This window comes from Anopheles darlingi, chromosome 3, assembly GCF_943734745.1.
Source record: "Anopheles darlingi chromosome 3, idAnoDarlMG_H_01, whole genome shotgun sequence".
NCBI classification, from domain to species: Eukaryota; Metazoa; Arthropoda; class Insecta; order Diptera; family Culicidae; genus Anopheles; species Anopheles darlingi.
In genome coordinates this window covers 22,376,467-22,401,466 of record NC_064875.1, presented here as the reverse complement: position 1 = coordinate 22,401,466, position 25,000 = coordinate 22,376,467, and the positions used below count along the sequence as shown (strand labels likewise).

General features: G+C 48.1%; 5 protein-coding genes across 6 annotated transcripts in view; 2 read left to right on the top strand and 3 right to left on the bottom strand.

Annotated features, from left to right (window-relative positions):
• The window catches only part of LOC125954918 (cystathionine gamma-lyase), a 3,955-nt gene extending 1,451 nt beyond the window's left edge, over positions 1-2,504 (top strand). Inside the window, exons 2-5 of the mRNA XM_049685598.1 lie at positions 996-1,143; positions 1,237-1,611; positions 1,679-1,859; positions 1,927-2,504. Of these exons, the coding sequence (XP_049541555.1) occupies positions 996-1,143; positions 1,237-1,611; positions 1,679-1,859; positions 1,927-2,396 (1,174 nt within the window). The 3' untranslated portion in view covers positions 2,397-2,504. The remainder of the gene's footprint in view (positions 1-995; positions 1,144-1,236; positions 1,612-1,678; positions 1,860-1,926) is intronic.
• Positions 2,505-2,534: 30 nt separating this feature from the next.
• LOC125954913 (uncharacterized) lies at positions 2,535-5,346 on the bottom strand. The gene is made up of 4 exons (XM_049685591.1): positions 5,140-5,346; positions 4,882-4,920; positions 3,223-4,786; positions 2,535-3,036 (listed from the first exon to the last, which is right to left on the bottom strand). The coding sequence occupies exons 1-4, from the start codon at positions 5,254-5,256 to the stop codon at positions 2,732-2,734; spliced, it is 2,025 nt and encodes a 674-aa protein (XP_049541548.1). The 5' UTR covers positions 5,257-5,346; the 3' UTR covers positions 2,535-2,731.
• Positions 5,347-11,033: 5,687 nt separating this feature from the next.
• LOC125954928 (transferrin) lies at positions 11,034-19,269 on the top strand. The gene is made up of 12 exons (XM_049685613.1): positions 11,034-11,335; positions 13,987-14,220; positions 14,324-14,457; positions 14,524-14,668; positions 14,747-15,038; positions 15,117-15,625; positions 15,704-15,949; positions 16,025-16,384; positions 18,332-18,564; positions 18,674-18,873; positions 18,945-19,017; positions 19,096-19,269. The coding sequence occupies exons 1-12, from the start codon at positions 11,236-11,238 to the stop codon at positions 19,267-19,269; spliced, it is 2,700 nt and encodes an 899-aa protein (XP_049541570.1). The 5' UTR covers positions 11,034-11,235.
• A 463-nt stretch (positions 19,270-19,732) lies between these two features.
• LOC125954923 (protein takeout-like) lies at positions 19,733-21,186 on the bottom strand. Its single transcript, XM_049685606.1, has 4 exons — positions 21,031-21,186; positions 20,721-20,967; positions 20,369-20,655; positions 19,733-20,295 (listed from the first exon to the last, which is right to left on the bottom strand). Exons 1-4 carry the CDS (start codon positions 21,131-21,133, stop codon positions 20,144-20,146), a joined length of 789 nt encoding a protein of 262 aa, XP_049541563.1. The 5' UTR covers positions 21,134-21,186; the 3' UTR covers positions 19,733-20,143.
• A 1,016-nt stretch (positions 21,187-22,202) lies between these two features.
• The window catches only part of LOC125954920 (serine/threonine-protein phosphatase alpha-2 isoform), an 8,856-nt gene continuing 6,058 nt past the window's right edge, over positions 22,203-25,000 (bottom strand). Inside the window, exons 7-8 of one of the 2 annotated variants that reach the window (XM_049685602.1) lie at positions 23,356-23,738; positions 22,203-22,539 (exon numbers count right to left, since the gene is read on the bottom strand). In XM_049685602.1, the coding sequence (XP_049541559.1) occupies positions 23,701-23,738 (38 nt within the window). In that variant the 3' untranslated portion in view covers positions 22,203-22,539; positions 23,356-23,700. Of the gene's footprint in view, positions 22,540-23,355; positions 23,834-25,000 lie in introns of those variants that run through there. The other variant, XM_049685601.1, reaches the window with a different exon arrangement.

The following is a 25,000-nucleotide window of genomic DNA, read 5'->3' as shown; positions in this document are numbered from 1 at the left end:
AAGGTTCTCTTCTGCCAACGAAATCTGCTTTTGTGGCAAGGGCAGCAGCCGCCCTGTTCCAAACTATAGCTGCGGAATTGATCAGTACTCGTATGACTTCTACGTCATCGCTGACGAGCAGGGAGGCTCGTGTGCACGTCCAAGAAAGTGACAATGGTTAGCGACACAATAAGGTACTTTAAATAATTCCGGAATTCTAACAAGAGCAACCGAAAAAAAAACAGGTCTACTGATAACGGTGGTACCGGCACCATCGTATTGGGACGTTCTCGCCATTGCTCTCGCCTCAGCATCCCCCCGTTGGTCCCGGTGTTTGGTTGCTTATCACCGCAGAAACCATGGGTGGACAGGGCTGGCTTGAATGCATTGGAAAAAACACGCAGATACCACACGATGTCAATGTTTGCAAGGGATCGCGGGTTCGTTGGCATGGCGCACCGTGTGGTGGAACCGAAAATTCGCCTATCAGCTGTATGGTGGTACAGTTCTAGATTAGAGGTAGATGGTGGTCAGAAGACGCTCTGTGGTTCCTTTCAGTTTAATTATTTCAACAAGAAACTGGAATAATATCCGTTGTCATCGGCGGCAGTCATAGCTTACTAACTTTATTTGCATGGGATCAACCAACGGTAGAATCTGTTTTTGGTGTTTACTGCATTTTTTCTTGGGGCAGAAACGTAAATTTTCGTACCAAATTGATCGCCAAATGAACGGAAATTTCCTTCGTATCTAGGTATGTGCGAGATCGATTGAAAAGAGAAGCGAATATTAAAAACTACCAAAGGACTCAATGACAGAGGATGCTGCATTAATAACGTTCTTCGGATCAACGAAGGTTTCATCATTTGAAAATCATTTCTCATTTTTATATCAACTTGTAGTTCAATCAGAATTATTAAATGTAGGGGAAAAGCACGTATCCGACGGCTCTTCTTTATCTCCGCACTTCAATTTCATTCAATATCGACCGATTTTTTATTTGAATATGCTTCCAGTTCCGATGGCTTCCTGCTCCAGCCGAAGGGTTTCTCGACCAAAGCTATCCACGTGGGTCAAGATGCGGAACAGTGGAACAGCAGGGCGGTCGTACCACCGATAAGCATGAGTACCACCTTTAAACAGTCGGGTCCGGCACAACATGCTGTAGGTCCCTACTTCCTCGAACCATCAGGCATGACGAATCATCATGCAGTTCCGTAGTCCTCATCTCATACTTTCCTCGCTTATCGTTCCTAGGGCTTCGAGTATGGTCGTAGCGGTAATCCGACCCGGGACGTGCTCGAACGCTGCCTCGCCTCCCTCGACAATGGGAAGTTCGGACTCACGTTCGCTTCCGGTCTGGGCGCGACGACGACCGTCATCACGATGCTGAAGAGCGGCGATCACGTGGTGGCCGGTGATGATCTGTACGGGGGCACTAATCGGTTGCTACGCAACGTTGCGATGAAGATGGGCATCGAGATCGATTTCATTGATCTCACCAATCTGGAGCAGGTCGAGCAAGCGATCAAACCCAACACCAAACTGTTCTGGATGGAAACACCGACCAACCCTTTGCTGAAGGTCATCGACATCAAGGCCGTATCCGAGATTGCACACAAACGTCCCGGGGTATGACAACAATTTAATGAAGAAAGAAGCCGACCAATGTTTAATCATTTCATTGTTGGGCTTTTAGATCGTCGTCGTGGTGGACAACACGTTCCTGTCGGCCTATCTGCAGCGTCCCCTGGATCTTGGGGCAGATGTGGTAATGTACTCGCTGACCAAGTACATGAACGGTCACTCCGATGTCATTATGGGTGCCATGGTTACGAGCGACGAGCAGATCTACGAGCGTCTGAAGTTTTTGCAAAATGGTAACCATCGATATTGTAGTTCGATGCTACTTCCATTTACTTATGCCGGATTTTATTTTTTCCACAGCGACCGGAATCGTGCCATCACCATTCGATTGCTACCTGGTGAATCGCAGCCTGAAAACGCTTGCTCTGCGTATGGAGCGCCACAAGAGTAATTCACTAGCGATCGCTCAGTTCCTCGAGGGACACCCGAAGGTTGAGCGTGTTCTCCATCCCGGATTACCGTCGCATCCGCAGCACGAGCTTGCCAAGCGCCAAACGTACGGTCACAGCGGCATCATGTCGTTCTACATTCGCGGTGGGCTGGAGGAGGCCTCCGTTTTCCTGAAGGCGCTGCACGTGTTCACGCTGGCCGAGAGTCTGGGCGGGTACGAGAGCTTGGCCGAACTGCCTTCAGTCATGACGCACGCTTCGGTACCGCTCGAGCAGCGTGTCACTCTCGGTATTACCGATGCTTTGGTCCGGTTGTCCGTTGGTCTGGAGGACTCTGATGATCTGATTGGCGATCTGAAGCAGGCGCTGGAGAAGGTATAACCATGTGTCCACGCGCGATCCTTCTAGTACTCATGAAGCGATCATTTTTTTAACATCACGACAAAAATCAGGAATCTATTAAAACAAGTACCACAGTTTTTGAAACCATTTGAAACCGGATTCATTTCCATTTCATTTTTTAATATTTATTTAAATCATTGCACCTAGGGGTGGGAAAGGGGAATCCTTTCGAGGTTAATCATATGTTGGTGGGTCCCTCAAATGGTCCTTTCTCATTCGTTATTAACAATTCGCTAACTAAAACGGGAATCATGAGCTTTTTACGCTCTCTAGTATAGGCCTCTTGTAATTACTGTGATAAACTAACATCATGCTCATGCTACCCGAAGCTGCGCTTTGCGGGCTATCTTGAAACAACCTGGACAAAGATTGTCCCGTTGCGGTGGCAGTATCTGTACCGCATTATCATCTATCTTGCTGCTGCTGCTGCTGCCAGCGGTTACAGCAGCGGCAGCAGTAGAAGTATCGTCACCAGCAGCAATGGTATTATCCTCAGCAGGCGTCTCCAGAGCTGGTGGTGGTAATGTCTTTTCAAGCGTCTCTTCCTTCTCGTCGGTGTGGCAGTTGATGTGGTAAAAATTGCAGCACTCCACACAAGCGCTGAGGCTGTCGCTGGTACCTGACGTCGGTTGGCGAGTGGAAAAGAAAGAAGAAGCATCATTTATGGTGTCCACGTGTGCTACAAAATAGACACGGTGCAGTTATTTCACCCAGATTACTAAGTTGTCGACTAGCAATTTTCTATCCAGTCTATGACAATACAAAAAACACACGAATCATGCCGCGCCAACGAGCTTCCACTTACCTGGTTCGTTGCAGACGAGGCATATTTTGTTGTCCGGTTCCAGAATCGTCGTAGAACTGTCGGCCACTGGTTCAGAGGCTGGCGATTCCGAACGTGACATTGGTGGTACGATAGCTGCAACGTCTTCCGTTGATGAGGCCAAGGGAGGTGACGGTTCTGTGCTGGTCGTTGACCATGATCCTCCACCACCACGTTGCTGCTGCTGCTGCTTCCGGTGACTCATACACCTTTCGGCAACGGTCGTAGCCGTGTACAGCAGGGCAGGCCGTTTGTTACCGTTAGTGCGTCGTTTGCTCAGCACATAGTACTGTTGCTCGAACTGATCGTACCGGCCATAATGGAAATCCTTTCGCTCGGTACTACAACAGCTGCGTCGTTTGCGTTCATTCTTGCGTTCCTTCAGCAGACGGCTGTCCTCGAGCGTATACAGTCCGTACAGCTTCAGGAACGTGTACTGTTCCCACTCGTGTACCGTGTCCGGCGGTGGACAGTAGTCTTCCGGTGGCAAGAACCGTTCGTTCGACGAATCATCCGACGTGACCGGCGGTTCTGTAGCGGCAACCTTACGCGATGAACCAGGCGTAGACGAACGTGAGTTTGAGGAATCGGACGATACGGACGTAGCTCGGCCTGCTGTTTCGTTGCCACGCCCATTGCCATTGGCACCGGCAGTGGCTGTGGTGGCAGCTGTGGGCACACCACGATTGCTTTTCGTTGCCGAGTTTGGAGGGCTCGTTTTCTGGGTCAACTTGGCCTTGTTCAATGCCTGGTACAGACTGCTACGGCTTCGTTTCATAGCGGCAGTTACCGTCGCTGTATCGGTTGCCACCGATGATGCGGAGGAATCGTCAAAGGTATCTCCCGGTTCCGTTTCTTCCAACGGTTCCACAGTCTTTCCTCCCTTGGACGGGCCACCGACGATAGCCGACCGAGAACGAAGTATTTTACTCTCGACCGTCGCCGAGCTTTCAATCGCTTTGCGTTTGTTGCTTCCACCGCTTGCTGGGGTTGCAGCGACCGTTTTCACACCCATCGCACTAGAAGACGGCGATCGCTGGACGGATTGAGTTGGGGAAGGTGGTGTGACCGGTGGCGTAAGGGCATCAGCAGCCTTCGGTTTAACGATGACGCTCTCAGGTGTAGCGGTACGTTCCGTTGCCGGTTTCAGCAACGACGTCTGCAATACTGGCCGTGTGCGGAGCCGCTTCTCCGCCCGTTTTGTACCATCATCTGTGACTGCAGAGCCATCTTCGTTTGATTGCGAAAGGGGGATCGATTCGACGCGATACTTCTGGAAGAGCTGCCATTCGCTTAACCGTTCCGATACCTTGTGCGGCGATTGGCATAATCCGGGATTTCCGTTCACTTCACAATGGTTCGACAAAACCCACGCGACGTAACCATTGGCAAGGTCATCGGCGAGCTCGATCTTTCGCTCCTTGGCCGTGTTGTGCTGGAACTCCTTTAGTCGCTTTGTAAGATGGGCCACCACCACACTCTGTTCCTTGCCGATGGCCAGTATCTCCGCTTCCAGCTCCTGTTGGTACTGCTTCACCAACGTTTGCTGCGATCGACCGAACGAGGACGCAGGTAGACAGGCGTGGCAGAACAGTGAGATTAGGTGATGGTCGCGAAAGTGAGTCACGTTTGGGAACTTACCTGCTCCTCGTGCAGATCCTTGCATCGCTCCGTAAGATACTGTGGATAGTAACCATGACACGGAAAATGAAACAAAAGATCATGAAATTAAATTGCAATCGAAAAGTCCCGGGTGACGAGAAGTGGTGCTGATATAGTTGATAAAGCGATTCGTCGAGGCACACAACATGCTTTCCACACGCACGCACAAACACGCACACATGGCACACATGGAGGTCACGACGGCAGCAGCTGCAGCAGCAGAAGCAGGAAACCCACCTGATGCACTTTCACGCAATCCCGCAACGATCTCTGGCAGTAGGCGATGTCGTCCTTGTCCTCGTCTGGTATGAGGAATTCCTGGATGATTTTGTGCTTCTGCCAGTCGCTGACCATCTTCCTGTTGCGTGCTGCCTCGGCTGCAATCCTGGCTGGTCACAAGGAATCCACGGCACCAAGGACGGACGTCGTTTTGCTTCGGCCAGCAGCAGCGGGTGAGGGTTTTTACTAACAACTCACGGCCGGCAGGATGCGAAGGGTTAAGGCTCATATACACCGGTTCGTCGGCCACCATCGCTGTCAGGGTGGATCCACACTGGGTTCTACGCTTCGGTAAAATTTTCAGTTTTTTCATTTATTGGTACTCGATGGTTTTGTAGCAGGAAATGGAAAAGGATATCACCATTTGCGAAATTTAGTAACCAAAACGACATGACTAGAGTCGAATAGGAGGGTGAATCACACGAAATAGCTGCTGCAAAACGACCGTTTTCCGACCTTGATCAACACAGGGGCATTCGTCTTCTCGAGAGCTAATTTAAAGATAAAATCGAACTCATTTAACGGGAAAATGCACGATCTAGACGATGTTTTGTGACTATTTTTCTTATTAAAAGGAAAGGACATGAAAAGAAATGATTACATTCATTGTTAGATTCCTAGCTAGGAACGCTGTACGAGCGTCCCGCTGGTGCCGTTGAAACGTTCGTCATGCAAGAGCCGTTCGGGATGCTGTGCGCCGAAAAACAATATCTGCTGGCCATGATGGAACCGTGGTCTCGGTACCATCTCATTTTCTTCATCTTGAGAACCTCGCTGCTGCAATACTACCATTCCTCCATCGGCCCGTCCCTCGCTTGTACCGCTAAGGCGACGTTTGGCTTCGTCATGCACGATACTCTGAATGGTGCAGGACTTATTAGTGCACACGCTAAGCAATAAATTTGGATGGCTATCGTGCTTAAGATACCGGGCACGTGCACTACCGCCGCCACGGCCTGACTCCGTAGACAGCTTCAGCACACGGACGGTTTTATTGGAATAGAGCGCAAACAGTGTATCGGTCGTTTGTGCCATACGCTTCAGCGTGACAATGGAGTGATCTGTAAAAAGGATACTGAGTTTTACTGCCTTGGCCTTATCTTGTAGTATCGCCCGACTTACCTGCATCCGGTTGTGTCAGTGTCGCTGGATCATACTCCGAGTCTACGAAGTGGCTCAGCCGTATGATCGTCCGATCACTGGATACCACCATCTGATAGTGATCGTGAAGAATGAGATTCGCGTATGATCGAAGGGCATCGTGCGGCACCCGTCCTCCCAGTCGCGTGTTAATATCGATTACTTTCGACTGAACAAGCGCAATGGCGGAGCCTCCCAACGTCACACTCAGTGCCCTCGTAGGAGGTAGTGTCTCTGCTCGTTGAAGTATCTGAACGTGCCAAACAACAATGATGCCCGTCGAGTAAAGCGCAAAGACCTGTTGTAGATGGCACAAAGCGAAGGAGTTAGAATGTTTTGTTGCATCTGTTGGAGTTGCATCTGCAAATCGTCTCATACCTGCTTGAGCGTATTCTCACTTCCGGTTTCAACTGAACTCTCGCGAACGACGACCATCGGAAGTACCTTCACGGTGACCATTTCCCAACATTTTAATTTGTATTTTCCCTCGACACATGGAGCCACAATCTGGTGCGGTGGAATTGGTCCACAATGGCCTGCCACTCCCAACCACATCTGCAGGGAGCTGAAAGGGAAATGGAGTCGTTTAATTTCAAATTCTAACCCTTACCTTCTTCTGTCCTTTACCCATCGTCGGCTCCACCGAACATCATCATTCCGGTACGACAATCATAATCGATGCACACGATCGAGGACCAGGAACCAAAGCGGTAGGTAGGTCTCGTGTAGGTCCCATTGGCCCAACATTCCACCACAAACCTTTGGCAACCATCATCGGAACCATTCTGCACGAGCCGTACCTCGAACTCGGGACTCATCTTTCCCATATCGAACGTCCGTATGACCTTCACCGACCTGCCAGTACCGCCGGTATAACCAGCTACAGTGGTACTGCACTCTACAGATCTACGATGTTCTCCGTTTGCTTTGTTGGATCGTCTTCCTTCGAGAAGGGCCTCAAAAATGGGCGCCGAATTGCGGACCAGCTGTAATATCGCTTGCTGCTGACTAGCGGTTGAGTTCCGCGTAACTGTCCGGCCTGCAGAAGCGGGTTTCGAGAACCGACGCTCCAGCGCGCCGCTCAGGGTGGAAAACATTCGTTCAATGTTCTGCAAACTGCTATAATTCTGAAGCTCATCCTCATCATCACCATCATCATCGTTATCCAGTCGTCCATCGATGTTTCGATCTTCCTCGACCACGTCACCTCCATGGCCACCACGAAAGCTACGACCCTGACGCATGCAGGTGGATCGCGTCCGCATTCGGATTCCAGATGTTTGCTGTGCGGTCGAGATGGTAATGGTATCCGTTTGGGTGTGCTTCCCATGGGCGATCGTCGTACTGATACCGAAACGTGTTCTCAGCTCAAAGTAATCTTCCGGATCGAACCGATACAGATCCATCGTTACGTCACTGAGAGAAATTTTGCTCAAAATATCCATACTCCGTGCATTCGCACGTGTTCTGGTAGGCTTCTTCGGTGGAGGTACGGCAGGAAGCCCGGTCCCAGTTTCCGCTACAACTGTCACCGAAGGCGGTGGTGGTTCCAGGTTCGCGGTGGTACTTCTTGCCGCATACCTCGCCACAGTTGGCTTGCCATGATCATCATCATCCTCAGCCTCATCGTCACTCTCGTTAGAGGAAGAATTCTTGGAGTGACTGCTATTCTCCACATCGCTCGCACTGCTGCTGGAGCTGGAGCTCTGCTCCCCAGTACTACTCGGGACACTTTCGTCCGACTCAAAATCGGACTCATAATCCGCAACCGGGTCCGGTGTTGGAGGCTTGGGAGGGCTAGGTTTCGGGATAGCGGCCGGTTTCCTTGCGACGGACGATATCGTGCTTTTGGGTTTTCCACTTGGCTGGGGCTTTTGAGGGTCAGGGCGAATTGTCGTTGGTCGGTTGACGGTTGATGGTTTTTTTACTGCAGCCGGTCGAGTTGGCCGTGGAGGGCCACCCAGTGGTCTCCGTGGTCCAAAAGACATCTGAAACTTTTTATTCAACATCATTAATAATGCAGATAAGGCAAGTTCAAGATCTCTGTGTCGCTGGAACCAGAGCAATCTGCAGCTGTCTTTCGAGTTCCCTCTCTGAAGTCTCTCTTTGGAGTATGCAGTAAAACCACGATCAGGATCAGGAAGAAAACCGTCAACCGTTCAGATTTAAGTGACCAGCGGAGTAACGAAAGTGTTATGAAATCGTTTTTTTTTCTTCTCTTTCTTCAATTTCTAGCACTTTCTTGCACTCTCGATTGTGCGCGTAATCGCATTATTCGCTCCATTTCCACCCTCGAATTGTGTCATTGAGCGGGGAGTACGGCCGTAAAGTTACCAAATAGCGTGAACAGGTGGATGGTAGAGCGAATCAATAGACGAAACCGCATCTCGAACCACAGGCCAAGGGGTATCGAAGCATGTGGGTTTTTATCCTGTTGGTTTAGGTCTGGTGGCAGAAAATGTGGCAATCAATCCGTGATTATCGAGAGCCACAAGGTGTGAAATAAACAAATTATTAAACTTTATATGCCCATTGCTGGGGATAAAGCTTAATTCTTTTAGAATCCACCATCACAAATATACACAGGCATTGATTATAGGTCCACAGTAACAAATGAGTTGTGTATTCATGAAGATCCAGACTTTCTTATTGTCGATAAAAACACTAAACTGTGCTCGGCCCTGTGGTAGAATACCTAAAGATTTTCTGACTTCAGAGCTGTCCTAAACTAATCTTCGCATACCATTGGCTTCTCGGATACTGTTTTTTGGTATGATGAGATGGAATTTTAGGTAGAATTTTGTGGAAATTTGGAAAATTTATTTTTAATTATTATTAATACCTCTAGCTAGTAAAATATTTGTGTTGAAGCCTTCGATAGTGTGTGCCATCACGGCGCTTTTGCTGATAGAAAATGGATCGACACGACATGCTTGCTGGTGAAGAAAGTTTTCCGAATTATTTACCATCAACATATTTCATACACGCTCTCTATTATCGCTGATTTAGACCAGTGGTTCGGGATTCTAAATGAATCGTGCTTTAAAGTGGAGTAATCATATTTCGAAGAACGTATGCATTTTTCATAAGCGAATATAAATCATTTTACATCCGACGGTTGCTTCGTTAAATGGATTGATCGAAATGGAGATTATCAGAAAATCCGTAGTGAAAAGGAACCAAGGAACCTTCAAGATATCACCAGCATCACCAGATAACAGCCAGTGTATGAGCATATTACTTCAAGTTGTTTTGATCCTAAAGAACATATTACAAAAGGTTACTATCTACAATTTACAAAAGGTATCTACATATTACAAAAGGTTACTATCTACATAAAATTTTAGATGAAATGCTTTAATAAAGAGTCACTGCATCTCAAATCAGAGCGCAAAACGCCGAATCGATTTGCTACAAAAGAATATGATCCGGAAGAAATATCCAACGCATTCGGTGCATCGGCCTGCAGCATATAAAAGTTCGCCTCAGACTGTGGCACTTCGGCACTCCCAGCGGCTCAGCTGTGCAGCCCTGAGCTGTGGCTGACGAAGGGCACAAAAAGAAATAGGGAACCGTGGCGAGCGTGGCATGAACCATCTTCGGGCCAGTGGCAGAGAACCGGTATTTTCAGGGTCAACCGATCCCGCCACCACTGGAGTTTTTGGGGCCCCTGAGTGTGAGTGTGACTCAGCGCGCATGTGTGTCTTTCCCGGCAGAAAGGCCCAACCGTGGCAGACGCGACGCTACCTCATCATGTGCGCGCCGCCACCGCCGCTCCTCGTAATGCCGTTTCATAAGTAAACATGCGTTCGCAGCCCCCCGTCCCCTTCCTCTATTGCTCTCCTCACCACATCGTTGTCTGGTGTCTCCAGTGAAAAGCGAACGAACGAGAAGGAAAAGCCCCGGTCCGGTTACCGGTGGCTACTACTGGTGGTAAATCCCCAACCATGAACTGGCCACGCCAGCGCCAGCGACAGTCCGAGTCACGCCGAAAACCCGAGGCAGCCGCCACCACTAGCACCACCACCACCACGATGAGACCGCGACCCATTGTGCATTGGAGCGTGCTGTGTTGTTTTGTGCGTTTTGCGTTGTTTTGTCCGATTCGATACGATTCGAAGCCTGCGACTCTCCGGTCCGGTGTTCGGCTTCGAATGTCGATTTCATCACTCCATTGAGGCCAGTTGGAAGCAGCCTTACTTTTTCGCGTTGCATAAAGCCACAGCATGGTGGCGGTGGCCACATGTTAACTATCGTGCCATGATAACCGTGACTGCTGTTGATGCTGGTTGCCCTGTACGGTTGCTTTCTGGCAGGTTCATCCAGCAGCAGATCGCCCGGTGTCATGCGGATAGACCACTCCAGGATGAGTAGCCAAACGGCGACCCCCTCGTGCATTCCCGGGAGGGGTTGCTTTTTGTTTTGCTTCATTTTACACACGCAATCCGTGCGCTGTCCGTTCATTCGTGTATCCTCCGTCGTTTGGCTCCGGCCGAGAGGGGCTGAGGAGGGCTCGGACCAGTCAGTCAGGCAAGCAATCGGTTCGTGCGTGTGTGGTGGTGTGGTCGAGCTTCCACGTTTCGGCCCGACGCAACCACGCAACCGGTAGGGGGTGCGGTGCGTGGCTGCGGTTTGGGGACACTCGAGCCTCCGTTCGCGTCGCGTTCACTGCGAACCGATTCGGTGAACGTCAGATCATCTGTGATAGGCCGGCCGAACGGATCGAGAATACGGAACGCACCGCGACGACGAACCAGTGTCCAGCGAACGTTGGACCTCCGCAAATCCTTCCGTGTGGGTTTCCGCGAGGGCAAACCACGGAAGAAGGCAGCTGTGTGCTGTGGAGTGGTCAGTGCTGGTGTCATTTCGGCATTTCGAAACGTGATCCGCGGTCGGTAGAAATTCTAGTGTACGATGATGCTGCAAAGGCCATCTTCGGTTTGGCGATGGTTGCTAGTTTTAGTGTTTCTGCTCCACAGCTACGATGCCAAATCGCAGCAGCCATCGAAACAGTGTAAGTTACCAGTCTCCTGAAGAAAGCGTGTGTTTTCGAGCAAGAAGAGGAAGATGATGATGAATAGCATGAGAAAATTTGTGCAACGGAAAGTGAAAAGTGTTTGTCTTTTTACGTGAAATAACGGATCAGAATGCGCGAGGCCAACCAGCGAGAAGAAGCTGCGTATTGCGCACTCAAGTCATTTCATTAAAATCAAATGACTTAAACCGCAAGCGACGAACTGGTTTTGTACTCGGTGAATAGTGCCGCAAGGGTGCATTCGTTTCTTGTGTGTAGCATCATCATCATCATCATCATCACCACAAACAAAACCATGCACGCTGCAAAGCGAAGTAAAATAAAGAATCGTTGCTTCGAGCGTATCATCCAGGCAAGCGGACAATCAAAGTGATCGCTTTACATAAGACCAAACCAAAGCCAGCAAGGTACCACCAAACCGCCTGCGGCCGCCTGCACAAGTGACCACAGCCACTACAATTGGCAGACGAAATTATGGTTATTGCTCCCGAAAGAGGGACTGCGTGCAGCCCGTGATGATACGGTCACCGACAACCTTTCTCTCGCCAAACTACGAGAAAGGGAAACGCGCCCGTACGATGCCCAAGGTCACGCTGATTCGTACGGTTTTGTAACGGATCCCATCCCTTACGGCCCCGTTAATCGAGGCCAATGTTATCGGGTTTTTGAGAGCGGATTGCTTGGGTGTGGGCCCAGAGGGAGGGTGGCCGTGTTACCTTTTCGACTATGTGTTATCGGTTGTCGTCTCGAACCGCCACGCCACAGATCCTTTCACTTTTTTACGAACTTCTGTTTCACTTGATTTGGCGGCAGGTTGTGCGTCGATGGTGGTGGTGGTGTTCGTGATCGCGATTCGCGTTCTCCACTTTTTTGTCTGTTTGATTTTGACGAATGAATTACATCATTGCTTTCCAAAGCGTGGCATACTCATGAGCTGTGGAAAGTATTTGTTGTCTGTAGTGGATTGCAAAATCATTCTTTTGAAGGAATGAAATCGATTAACCATTGGATATTGGATCGTAGATCACTTTCACGTTGCTAGGAAACCGCCATTTCGAGGTTTGAGGATGGTTCAATTCGGCTGCGATAAATGCTGATGAAGAATGATAAGGAAGCAACGTCGATAAGCGATTGCTGCGAATATGGAATGAACTACATTGTAACGGTGCGATCGCGGAAGGGAGGACAAGGAAAAAGAATTATGCCGTACGGAAACTTAATTACCAATTCAAGCAACATACCACCCCACACACCCGACCGCTAGCTTGTTCGGTATGCGCGCGGAGAGCGGCATACGTCGCTCGTTCGAGCCAATCATTCCGAGTGGAGGCGGTATTCACTGTCATCACTGGTGGTTTCAGGCCCTCGGCCTGCCGAAGGTCACACGATATGTCGGCCAAAAACCTGAACCACCGTGGTGCCGTGGAGGGTGGTTAGCACCCCTAACTGGCTCAAGCCGGTAGCCGCGGCTGCAGCCGGTTTATCTTCTCGCATGATCGGCGCTGCTTTAAGTGACACCTATTTGCGCAATTAAGAAACTCCTTGCGGGGAAAGGGGAAAACCCCCGTCGCCAGTGGTTGACAATCGAACAAGTTTTGCCAGCACGCCATTAGCGTATTAGCGATGGAGGAAGATGAACTGAAATGGATGTTGAAATGATCGACGCGACAATCGAGAAACCGACGTTAATTGCTTGAGTGAATCATGCAAAGAGAGTGATAAGATTAGCGAACTTGAGTGCGAATGGATGCTAGTTGCGCTTTGCAATATTTTAATCTAGCAAGAGAAAAATCGTGATAAAATGTTCTTCAATAATGCACGATCATGTCCCAGACATTCTTGCCACACGCACCTAAACACGTCGACAAACATTCTTCTTTGCACTCAACGGTATTCAGACAAGATACGAAAAAAAGTTCAGGGATACTGGCGCCAAATTGATTGTTCTTTTGGTCCAGCCAGTTCCAAAGGTTCTCAATAATGAATTGATACATTTGAGAGATACATCAAGCGAGGAGATACATGAATTATTGTGAAGCCATTTTAAAGCACAGCATTTTAAACATATTAGGTAAAGTTTTAAGGAAGAACCATTTGAAAGCTCTGCTTTTATTTTTTTTAATTCTTCTGGTAACGATTGATGGATTTTTCTAAATTTAGCGTTTCTTTAGTTTAAAACATTTAGAAAACGAAAACGAGAGATTTACTTGGGAAAATACATACTTGCAACTAAATAACAGAAAAATTAAATGATCAAAGATATGTGTTCAAAACATTCAAATGAAAGATACAAATAGGTTTGATATAGTCATGAGCACATTACAGTTATGCTATGTGCGATGCTTTGATTTATCCTAATTGTGGACACCATATTCTTGACTTAGTTTGGTTATTATTAAGGTTTTTAGTAATAGATATCTTCCATTAGAAGATCTCTTAAGTAGAACCAATGGTGTTGCCGCCCATGCTTAGACATCATTTACTTTCTTTCCTCCCCATGCTTTGCGTAACGATGCCTTAACGTCAAGACTCGTACGAAATATCTGCTTAAATAGCGAGCTTGTCACTGATACCTGTTTGTCTCTTTTGCAATTTCTCATTCTATGACTATTGACACTAAACTCAAATAGTGCGCGTTTGCATCGTCGAGGGAAGTGGTAACTACAAGAAGGGTGCCCAAAACTGTCCAACGCTAGAGAAAAAGTCCAACCTGCGGTGCGTGTATGGGCTCGATCGGTTGGATTGCCTGCGGAAGGTGCATAAGGGTAACGCCGATTTTGCTGCCTTCTCCCCGGAAGATCTACTGGCAGCCCGCTGGTCCGGTGTGGACATTCTCGTGACAAGCGAGCTACGCTTTCATAGCGGTACGTACCTTTCACGCCAAACCATGTAGCCCGTGGAACCAACCTTAAAGCGAGTCTTTTCACCCGTTCCCTTTCTTTATCTCTCCCGGTCTTTGACCAACAGAGCACTTTGAGTACCAAATTGTGGTGGTCGTGGATAATGAGGCTGAAATTAACACCGCCCGGGAACTGCGGGGTAGTAAATTTTGTCACCCGGGCCATGGACTGAAGAACCATTGGACAGAGGTGCTGGCAGATGTAAGTATGGACACCGTGAGTAAGCCTGGGACACCTTCAACAAAAATGCTTTCTGACTGATTCCAGTACTTCGAGACGCGACTGACGCCACGCGAATGTGAAGCGGACCTGTCACCGATCGAGTCGAGGCTTAAATCGGTTTCCAGCTTCTTCGGTCCATCGTGCCGTGCTGGCCCGTGGGTACCGGATCCAGAGGAGGATCGTCGGCTAAGTAAGATTCCTTCTCACGTAGGATACGCACGATTCTCCAAAGCAAATTCTCACCGTAGTCATCTGCCCTGTATTGCAGAGATGAAGTATCCTTCCCTGTGCCAGCTGTGCTACAACTCGTACCAGTGTGGCATCGGAGACAAACACTGGGGTCGCCGAGGGCCACTCTACTGTTTGACGAGTGGTGCCGGTGAGGTAGCCTGGGCCCGTCTCGACGACGTCCAGAGTCACTTCGGATTCGGTGGATTGCCAGCAGAAGCCAACTCGTCCGAGTACAGTTTCCTGTGTCCCGATGGACACTTGCAGCCACTGGACACCAGGAAACCGTGCGTCTGGGTGTCGAAACCATGGGCGGCCATTGCGGCGCGATCGTAAGTATCGCCGAGAGAACTTTCTCCGATATCCGGAACTCCGGAAAATCTACTAAAAAAACCGTTCGATTTTCATAGCAAAGTGGCCGTGGATGTGCAGGACCTGGTCGCGCATCTGTCCCACGATGACATCAACAGCTGGCAGAACGCACTGCTGATGGTGCTGGAGACGTACCACGTGAACGTGACGACACTGGACAACGTCATCACGGTGGACGATTATCTGGACCAGGCGGTCGGGTTCCAGGATGCGTACAATAACCCGGGCTGCAATCCAAGCCGCTCGATAGTGTTCTGCACCAAATCGTTGATCGAACTATCCAAGTGTTCCTGGTTACAGGAGGTAGCAACCGTGTACGGTGTCGAGCCGGGGCTGCAATGCATCCGAACGGAGAGTCTGGACAAGTGTATGGCGAAGGTAGGGTCCAAGGATGCGGACGTAGTGATCGTCGATCAGGACAATGCACTTCGTGCTCAGCGAGATTACGGTCTTCGGCCAATGCTATATGAACACTCATCGAATGCACTGCACAAGTACATGATCGTTGCCGTGGTAACGAAAGGCATTGGATTACGTTCCGGATACGGTAAGACACTGACACAGCACGGCTAGAGGCTCTTTTGTGGAGATCACTAGTCAAATCGGCCCATCAATTTCGTTCCAGATCTTCGAAACCGAAAGGCATGCTTCCCGCACTACGAAGGTGCTGCTCATCTAGCCGTTATGACTTCCCTGCGTAACCACTCGATCGGTGATATTCGAAACTTTTTCACCGATGGTTCCTGCAATTGGCATCGCAGTGGAAACTGTGCTGCGCAGTACAGTGGAGACGAAGGAGCAATGCGCTGCCTCCAGGATGGTGTCGCCGAAGTAGCGTTCGTCAGCTATGAAACGTTCAAGGCGGTCAAAGGTAAGCCACATGAGCAGGATAACCAATGGGCCAAAGCCTGGAAGGTGTTTAACGTCTGGATCACCTTTCTTGCAGCTTCCAACAGCTCCAAGGCGCACGATTTCACCATTCTCTGCCCCTTCAATCGACCGGTGAAAAACAATGCACTCTGCTACCTCGGTTGGACGGCTATGGGACGCATTATGGTGAACAACGAAACAGTGTCCCGCCGCGAGAAGGAGATCTACAACGCCCTGAAAGACATCGATAAGCTGTTTGGGCGCAAAAATGGGAACAAAGCGGAAGCGTTCAATCTGTACGGGCCGTTCGATGGACGGAACAATGTGCTGTTTAACGATGCCACGGAAAATCTGCGCAATCGGGCGGAAATCCTGCGTGATAAGAGCGACGGTTTCTTCGAACCATCGCAGGCAAGTGGACAGCAGATGTTCAACAGTAGCCCTGGTTTATCGTTGCATGGCAGCAGCCGTGCGTTAGCCAGCCTGCTGCTAGGATTCTCACTCACTCTGTTCCTGTGGCGAGAACGATGAAGCGGTCTCTGCTTCCATTTTAGTGCAACTAGAGTAGTTAGACGAGGAGATCATCTTAAATAGTTCATCTACATTAGACAGCATCATTTACCACACCATTAGATTGCCTGTGTTGCGAGACAAAGTGTTACCAATAAGGGCCAGCCAGTGTACGAGGATTTCATCATAATTTAAAGCGAATCAAACTGCGGCGATTTCGAGTCGAAAACTATTCACCAATGTTCCTACCCCGAACCTTGGCTACTGCACCGTCCCAGAGGCTCTGAGGGACGAAAAGCAGGATATTGTTCACACGAGAAGTACTCCTCCTCCTCAAGTCAGTCAAGGCGCCATACAAGTGTACTCACAATGATATTGCTTTCGGCTCACCGGGATCTGTGGTCAACGTGCAAATGCACCGATTCCGTATTTATGGCTCAGGAAATAAATGAAAACGAAACTGGAATGGAACTGGACTGTGAATCCTTCGCCGAACTCCGCATTTGTTGTTCAATGTTTTGTGTATTACGTAGCGCCGTTGCTATGGCAACATATTTGAGGGACTTTCCGACAGCTTTTCCATGGAGTGCTCTGAGGTTGGGGCTGTTTCGTTAAATTAAACGTATTTTATCGATTAAAATTGAGAGCTGTACTAACTGTTTTTTTGTTAACAGAGATTTGTTTGCGGTTTTTGATATTTAAACCTAGCTATGCAGCAGCAAACATGACCCAGTGGTGATTGTTCAAGTTACCAGAAAAAGAATTGAGTTGTTTTACTTTTCTCCTCTTCAAAGGTGGTTGGTTAACTTTAACTTCCGGTAGTGAAAATTGGCCATATTATGCACTTCAAACGCACTGTCCTTGTATGTACACTAAATGCCCAATACTACCAACCGATGAGTCCTCATACATTCAAACGTTCGCTGTCTCGCTCTCGCGCACAACAGCATACGGCGGATAGTGAGTTTGGCGCACGAATTTTGGTCATCTTCTACGTTGCCTCCATCCTGCCATCGCTCCATCTTCCACCATTTCCCATACCGTCCCGTTGATCCCCCATCCTGGCTGACCTTTGCATGCGAAACCACCTGTTGCAAAAAGGACGAGCCCCCGAGCCGAACGCGAGCCGAAGAGTCGAAGGCAAAAAACCTTCCTCACACCATGGCCGACCAACCCAGGTCGACGTTCTCCCAGCCCGATTCCGAGGCCAAGGATATGCTATGCTTCCACAAAACGACACTATGCTGCCCTTCGTACCGTTCTCCCATTCTGGTCTTGTCCTGGCGTTGAAAACAGGACATGCGTAGAAGTGCGTAAAAAGGAATTGTTGTCGTGCCGAACGGCCCTTCAAACAACTCGCGCGCCCCCAGGATCCTAGTCCCACAGACTCCTGCACCACCCCATCTATCTCCATGTCGTCGCTGAGTCACACATCGGCGTTGTCATTCGGGTTGTTCGTCCTTGTAGCTTTGAAATTGATTCGACCTGCCTCATCAGTTCAGGAGCAACCACTTTGTGCGACGAACCAAACGCGAACATCGGGGGGTGCTGGTGTGTATGTGTGTGTGTGTGTGTAGAATTTGGATTGTTCTGGCCCCGTTTGAATACCCCATTCTGTGAAGAACCATTATCCTGGTTTCCGGTTCACGTAGATCGATATCGTAGATACGAGGCTGTAGTAAACTCCTAGGCTAGGCCAGAGAGTGAGTACAATCGTTCAAATTGTTTCGCACGTTCTCTAGCAAGCATTCTCGCGTTATCACCAGTTTAATTTTCCGAGTCCTTTTGATAAAGCTGAAGAATATCGATAACAGTAGGAATATTATAAGTTTGGACCGATTTCTTCCAATCTCCTTTTTGTAACTGTTCTTAGAGAAGCGTGCAATGCTTGCAAACGGTAACGGTGGTTTACGGATGGAGCTGATAACGGAGGCCTGGTTTCCGCAAGTGATTCATCATCTCCGCCAAACGTTCTTCGCCGACGAGCCCCTCAACAAGGCTGTGAGTCTCTGTCGTCCCGGCGATGGGCACACGCTGCTCGAGAAGCACAGCCTCTCGAGTCTTCACGATGGTATCAGTGTGATGGCGGTGACGAACAGTGGAGAGGTCTGGTATTTCAATCATCAACCATCATCACCCTCATCGTCGTTATTATCATTCGCATAGCTAAGCGGTTTAACGAAATTCCATTCTTGTTCCCTGGCGCCATCCACAGATTGCTGGCGTTGTCGTTAATGGTGTGCTCCATGGGAACGCCGATACGAGCCATGCTCTGGAAAAGCTGAACGAGACGAAGGATGAGAAGTTTCGCACAATTTTCACTCTGCTGTATGAGGAAAATCTCAAGATCGATCTGTTTGAGCAGTTTGCAGTGGAGAAGATTTTCGAAATTCGCATTCTATCCGTCGACTCCAAGTACGGCCATACCAATCCCTGGAAAGGAACACCCGACAGACTAATGTAGTTTAAATCTTTCTTCATATCAGATTCCGTGGTCAAGGACTGGCGAAAGAGTTGATGAGGAAAAGCGAGGAGGTCGCTCGTAATCATGGTTTTCGAGTAAGTAGGAGTAGCTGCTGCCGACGCGCTGTCCAAGATAGTGGAACTGATCGACTTTCTTTTCGTTTCTGTCGCCAGATTATGAAAACCGATGCTACGGGTATGTTCTCGCAGCGTGTGGCCAGTTCTCTCGGTTTCAGTACAGCGCACGAGATCAAGTACGACGAGTATCTGGATCAGCAGGGCTGTCCTGTGTTTCACGTAGCTGCACCCCATGATCGACTCAAAATCATGTACAAGGCGCTAGTTTAAAAGAGCACGTGCTGGTGTCTCTTTTGAGCGTGAATGTTTGCTCAATGCAAAGCCAGATGTAATCAAAATGGCGACACAAATCGTTATTCATTGTTATCAAGCCGTTAACCTAATGGCTTAACCTATTGCAATATCGTATCGATGTATCGTGAAACAATCCGGTCCAGTACATGGAAGCAATAGTGAGTAAAGCTCCGTAGAAGAACTTACCCTCTGCCCATGTCCAAGGTGTCCCTATAGACGGCAATCCGATTGCCAAAAAAAAAACAACTCTGCATACGCGCATAATATGATAGAAGTCCTGAAACCCAAAACCTACAACGCACAAAGGTGACCGAATGCTGGTGCATCAAGTCCTCACGCATCCGTATATTCTAGTCTTCAGATCATTGTCAGATCGTGGTCATGATTATCCTTTTCGGAACTGCATTTGCTCCTACTATATCCGTTAGCTTATCCCATGTGTATGTCTGCTGGTATGTATTCTGATGATCAGATAATATTTTTTACAAAAACGAATGTGACAATAATGGACAGATGATTCGAGCGAATGGCTGCAAGGTAATTTTGGAAGGAAGAGCGTGTTTTGTATTTTTGTCTTTTGATATGATATGATATGTAGAATGTGCCGAAATAAATAAAGCTAACCATCCCCTGACACCGTGTTGCATAAATTAACAAAAGAAGTGTTACCGTTTACAGAACAACATAAAGAGAACAACGTATCTTAATATCGTTTCTATGCGCCGTGCTACTAACCTTCCACAGAGATTTTCCAGAGAGAACAGAAAGTTTGTTCAGCGGTGGTAGCAAATATTCTTTCTCGGTACTTCTAGTAACTAACCCAAAAACCGAACCATTCGATTTCGATCTATTACTCCGGGAAGATTTTATTCATCGGTACCTTGAGGAAGATTTGGTTCGAGATTTTCCTGAAGATATATCCGAACGTGTCCTCGTACGCACTGCGCAGTTCCTGAAACACCACCTCCCAGTTATCGTTCAGCACCTGGTTCATCGTTTTACCTGGGCAAAAAAATTGATGGAAATAATAAATGAATCCGAAAGCACGCATGAAGATAATACTATGATCGCATACCTAGCGCTGCGTCTCCATTAAACAGATTCTCGAAATCGAACGTTACCAGCTTCGGGTCGAAGTGCACCAAGTACTTCCTAATGTACATGAACTTTTCACCTCCGTCCCGTTCGACCAGCTCCCCGATCAGCTCATGGTGAGACTTTAGTCGGTGCAGCGTAATATTGGCCTTTCCTTTGCCCGTTATCGGGAGCAGCAATATTCGCCCGTCCATCGTGTAATTGCCTGCGAACTGTATCCTCGGTGTGATGGCTTCCGCTTTGATAATGAGCTTCTTCAAATCAGTTCTAAGCGACAGAATCGGGAACCTGTTAGAACAGAGCTTGCGCGTATCATAAGCGGTCTATCTTACCGATACTTCAGAATGGTTGAGTTGGTTAGATAGCTCAGCTGAATTCCGGTGAAATGCTGTCTTAGCGTGATCGGTGCCGATGGACCGCCTTGGTTAATTGTGATCGTATCCACGGCCAGTGGTTCCAGTGGCATTATACCGAACTCTGGCAAACCATCCTTCAGCAGCTTAATCGCACCATTAACCGCGCTCCGCAGGCAACCATCAAACTGAGGATCGCTTCGATGACATTTCTCAAAACTGCTGGCTGTTTAAGAAGGATCTTATTAGGTTGCTACCATTTCACATTCACCCGACTCGAAATACATACGCAAATCTTTTCCTGCGTCTACTCTGGCGATCCCAAGGAACCAAATGCCTAGCGGAAGAACGAGAAACTGCCACGAACCGACCATCATACTGCTTCCAAGCATGCACCGGAGCAAACTGTGCTGGCTTCTTCGGGGTGAAGATCTGTTTTATAGGATTCTACTGTAGGGTGAGACCCTTTGTTATGCGCTCCAGTTGTTCTCCAGAATGGGGAGAACCCGGAAGAAGACAAGAATGCTAACCAGCAAGGAGAGCGTCGTTGGTTTCACGGACCGTAATCCTTGTTAGTCAATCACATCACGTATCACGTGGGGTGCGCGCGCCAGCAGACAGCACCCTACGTCATTGATCTGCCGTGGGCAGTGGACTGCCGCTCCGATTAACATAGATACGGACCGACACCCGGTCATTGATCATCCCTGCCCTGGATCAATGAGTTGGAGACAGTTCAAGTACAGGTGCATCTGATACGATACAAAGGAAAGGCGGGCATCTGATGCACCTAGTTATTCCTTCCCTGAAGCAGCAGCATTATTTGTTCCGTCTAGACAAGCATACTGATGGTTACAAATACTTTATTTGTTTCGCGATTGTCATAATTCATTGGAACCATCACCATTTCAAGCATCTCCTTTACAAATGGGAGGAATTTGGCTCGTCCGACATGCCATTCCTGGACTAGTCGTCGTCGTGGGAGACGTTGATATCGATTCGGATACCACTCGCGGAATATTAAACACATTATGGAACCAATAAGACGCTAGTCGGAATTTGAACCATACCTTATCCCACAATTAAACAGTAATAGTGACGAACGACGGTATCCCATGCTTTGGGTCAACCAAACGTGATAATTCCGTTTTATTTTACGAGTGGTGCATCACGAATGGAAAAAAATTATAGATACAAGCATTACACTCACACACTACTTTCCAAAACTGTCAAGTAATAAACGAGGATCCTGAAAAGGATTTTTAGTATGGTAAATTAGGAGAACAGTCGAGGAGCGGAGGCGGAGTTAAAACAGTTGTACCATAGTTGTACCCTAACCATTGTATTGCATCGTTCGAAGTATCGCTTAAAACCAGAAAAAGAGCAGAAGAGATAAAATTTTCTCAATTTCAAAAGATAACACCACGATGGACAACACGCTCTCAACCCGTAGATTGACCGTTGAATGACGGGCATAATTAAGAGAATAGCGGTAAAAGTAAATGAGCAAATAAATAAACAAAAATAAAAAAAAACTACACCACGGGCACCATAGTCGGGAACAATACTTTAATAAATCACCGGAAGTCATAAAATCGAGCGAGAAACATTCGAGGAATCAAAATTTGGAGACATACAACCTATCATAGTAATTGTCGTAATCGAAAGGAATTTTTGTAAGAAAATACATATTAGCCGTATAACTCCATTTTATCAGCTGACAGGATTCGTGGGCAACAGCTTATACCAGAAGCATTACATGCCGTCACCGTGGGGCGCCGGTCTCTGGGAACTTATGCTGCAAGAAATAGGAACAATAGTGTCACGCCAAAGGTACTATTCCACTAGCTTTTTGGCAACTGGAAAGAAGAGGCCGCTCGACACATGTACAAGGCGGGTTGAATTGAATAAGAAAAAAGTAGAGCATAAACACACACACAGAAAAACACACGTAAAAAGCGACAAAAAAGGAATGTACAACGCCACAGAGTCAAGCCAGAGAAGACGAAGAAAGGAAGATGGGAGTAACGACAACGGCGCAAAACAATAGACTAAGCGCGACGCCTAAATCGGAAGAAACACGGAAAACGCGCGCACGGTATTAGTAGGAAAAACAGGAAGGAAACAAGAAGCTGCTTGCTGAGGCCACCAAGGGATCTAAAGCAGAAAAAGTAGACGGAACCTCGACTGGGGCCTCCCAATGTGGCGGTTCGTGATGAAAATGGTTAGGAATGATTTGCCTAATCTGAAATACACGATTTAATTGATTTTGAAGCAAAAGATTAGATGGACTGCAAACGAATGTCGGTTAATGGTAGATACAGGATACAGAGCAACTGGATACAGGTAGTATAGATCGAGCGGACAGTACTGACACACCATTGATGATAGTAACATGGGTAGTTTCTCGTTGCTCAGTGTCTGTCACGGAACACATGATCAACGGGCATCTGCTAGCTGACACAAAACACCACACCATACACCACTCCACCAACCAGCCAGCCAGCCAGCCAGCCGACCAACCAACCGACCAATGCACCATACAAACACACACACAAAACCGGTCAAAAACGCAACAGGAAACGTAGGTAGGGGTAGCGGTGGTGGTACTCACTAAAACCTTATTGCTCTGTTCTGTCCAGGAGAACTCCCGCCGCCACCGCCGCCGATTTAGCCGTCGGCAGTGGAGAGCACCCGTAGAATGGCAATGACGCTGATGATGGTGGGGGATGAGTGGGGATGATAGATCTGGCTGGCTGGTGAATAGTGGCGAGTCCAGCCGGTACCGGCATTTCATGAGGTTTACGAAAGTAGATAAAGTTCTGTTCGATATGGATCGAGGGTATGCAGCAGCGGCCTCCAGCCAACGAGTCCATCCGAATTGGCGATCAACGGCTACAGCAGCACCATCTCGTTCTCCGTCCTTCACCGATAGTAGCCGAAGATTCGCCGTGCGCTTCTAGAACTTGCTGCTTTTGATGAGCTTCTGAAACCCACCTATATGCAGTAAGGCAACAACAACAAACGGAACGATTGATTCGATTAATTAGCTCTGCTTGGCCCCAGCATGGATTGCAATACTATATTGGGTACTGGACAGAAAGACAAGACACAAGACGAAAACATTCGGAAACAGAGAGAGAGAGAAAGAGAAGCGGTTAGATTTTTGGGACAAGTTTTGGTTGGAGGTATACAAGGCAGGTCGAGGTATTATAGTCGCACTATCTAGGGCCAAGCGGTTCATACTGTAAACGCCAGAGTAAAGAGTTCTAGTCTAAAGGATCATCAGTCAATATCAACCTCCTTCCCTATTAAAAAACATTTTACTGGACCCAACTATAGTTACACCAACGAAACTAACTATAAAATGTAAAAAAAAAAATCAGGATCCCGGAACCACTGAGGCAACGCACTTCCCTTTGTTTAACCCGTATTGTTCTACAGAGTTCGCTGCCGTTGCAGAGCGTGATAGTAGATGGTATATGACGCAAAATGAAATGATCGTCCAGGTTTTCACTTTTTTTTTGGTTTTTCGATACATTTTTTTATTTATGCTGTTTGAATTTTGATTCTTACTTATCTGTGTACGCATTTTCACGCGTTCACGTGTGTATGTTGAGTGTGTTTTGTCTGCGTCCGTCTGGGAGCTGTTGTGTTGCTTTTCTCGCCGGTCACGGCGCATTGGCTATTGTTTTCGCTACCGTGTCCCGAGCGTCAGTCAGAAATAGTTATGTATTCACCTCTCTAATTAATCTTTCGCGTGATAAACTTAAAGAACTCAATCTCTCTACCGTGTTGTGTCTGTTTCACCGATTTATGCTGCTAACGCGCCGGCTACATGTCCAACAGAAGCGCGGGAGCTGTAGTATTAGCGAAACTAATGTAAAAGTTAAGAAGCTTAAAAAGAGTTGCGTTTTGTTTTCCATTGTTCCTAACCATTTTACCACCCCAGGAAGGTTTGTGGTGACGTGGCTTAGCTCCGATGTGAAGCAGCGTTTTTTTTTTGTTTAGTGTACGTTCGCACCACGGATCCATTTCTCTTATTGCGGCAAGGTGAAGCGTTGCAATTAATGCAATCTGCATGTTTGTTGTAACGAATGCTTCCAGCTAAGCCCAAAACCCGCACGCCTGCTGCTCGCCCCAAAAACCAGCTGTTGCATGTGCAATCGCTGCTCATTCTGAGACTGGGTAGGGGAGAGTGGTTTTTTGATAAGCTTTCCCCGGCTACTTGAAGGGTATCCCCTTTCGGCCCCTGGGAC

Bases quoted from the DNA above. Each gene is read 5' to 3' on its own strand.
- LOC125954913 (XM_049685591.1), bottom strand. From the start codon at position 5,256: ATGGTCAGCGACTGGCAGAAGCACAAAATCATCCAGGAATTCCTCATA. The intron at 4,921-5,139 runs GTGGGTTTCCTG...TACTATCCACAG, and splicing joins ATTGCGTGAAAGTGCATCAG to TATCTTACGGAGCGATGCAA. The intron at 4,787-4,881 runs GTAAGTTCCCAA...GGTCGATCGCAG, and splicing joins AGGATCTGCACGAGGAGCAG to CAAACGTTGGTGAAGCAGTA.
- LOC125954928 (XM_049685613.1), top strand. From the start codon at position 11,236: ATGATGCTGCAAAGGCCATCTTCGGTTTGGCGATGGTTGCTAGTTTTA. The intron at 15,950-16,024 runs GTAAGCCACATG...CCTTTCTTGCAG, and splicing joins AACGTTCAAGGCGGTCAAAG to CTTCCAACAGCTCCAAGGCG. The intron at 18,565-18,673 runs GTCTGGTATTTC...CGCCATCCACAG, and splicing joins CGGTGACGAACAGTGGAGAG to ATTGCTGGCGTTGTCGTTAA.
- LOC125954923 (XM_049685606.1), bottom strand. From the start codon at position 21,133: ATGCTTGGAAGCAGTATGATGGTCGGTTCGTGGCAGTTTCTCGTTCTT. The intron at 20,968-21,030 runs GTATGTATTTCG...CTTCTTAAACAG, and splicing joins AGACGCAGGAAAAGATTTGC to CCAGCAGTTTTGAGAAATGT. The intron at 20,656-20,720 runs GTAAGATAGACC...TCTGTCGCTTAG, and splicing joins TCAACCATTCTGAAGTATCG to AACTGATTTGAAGAAGCTCA.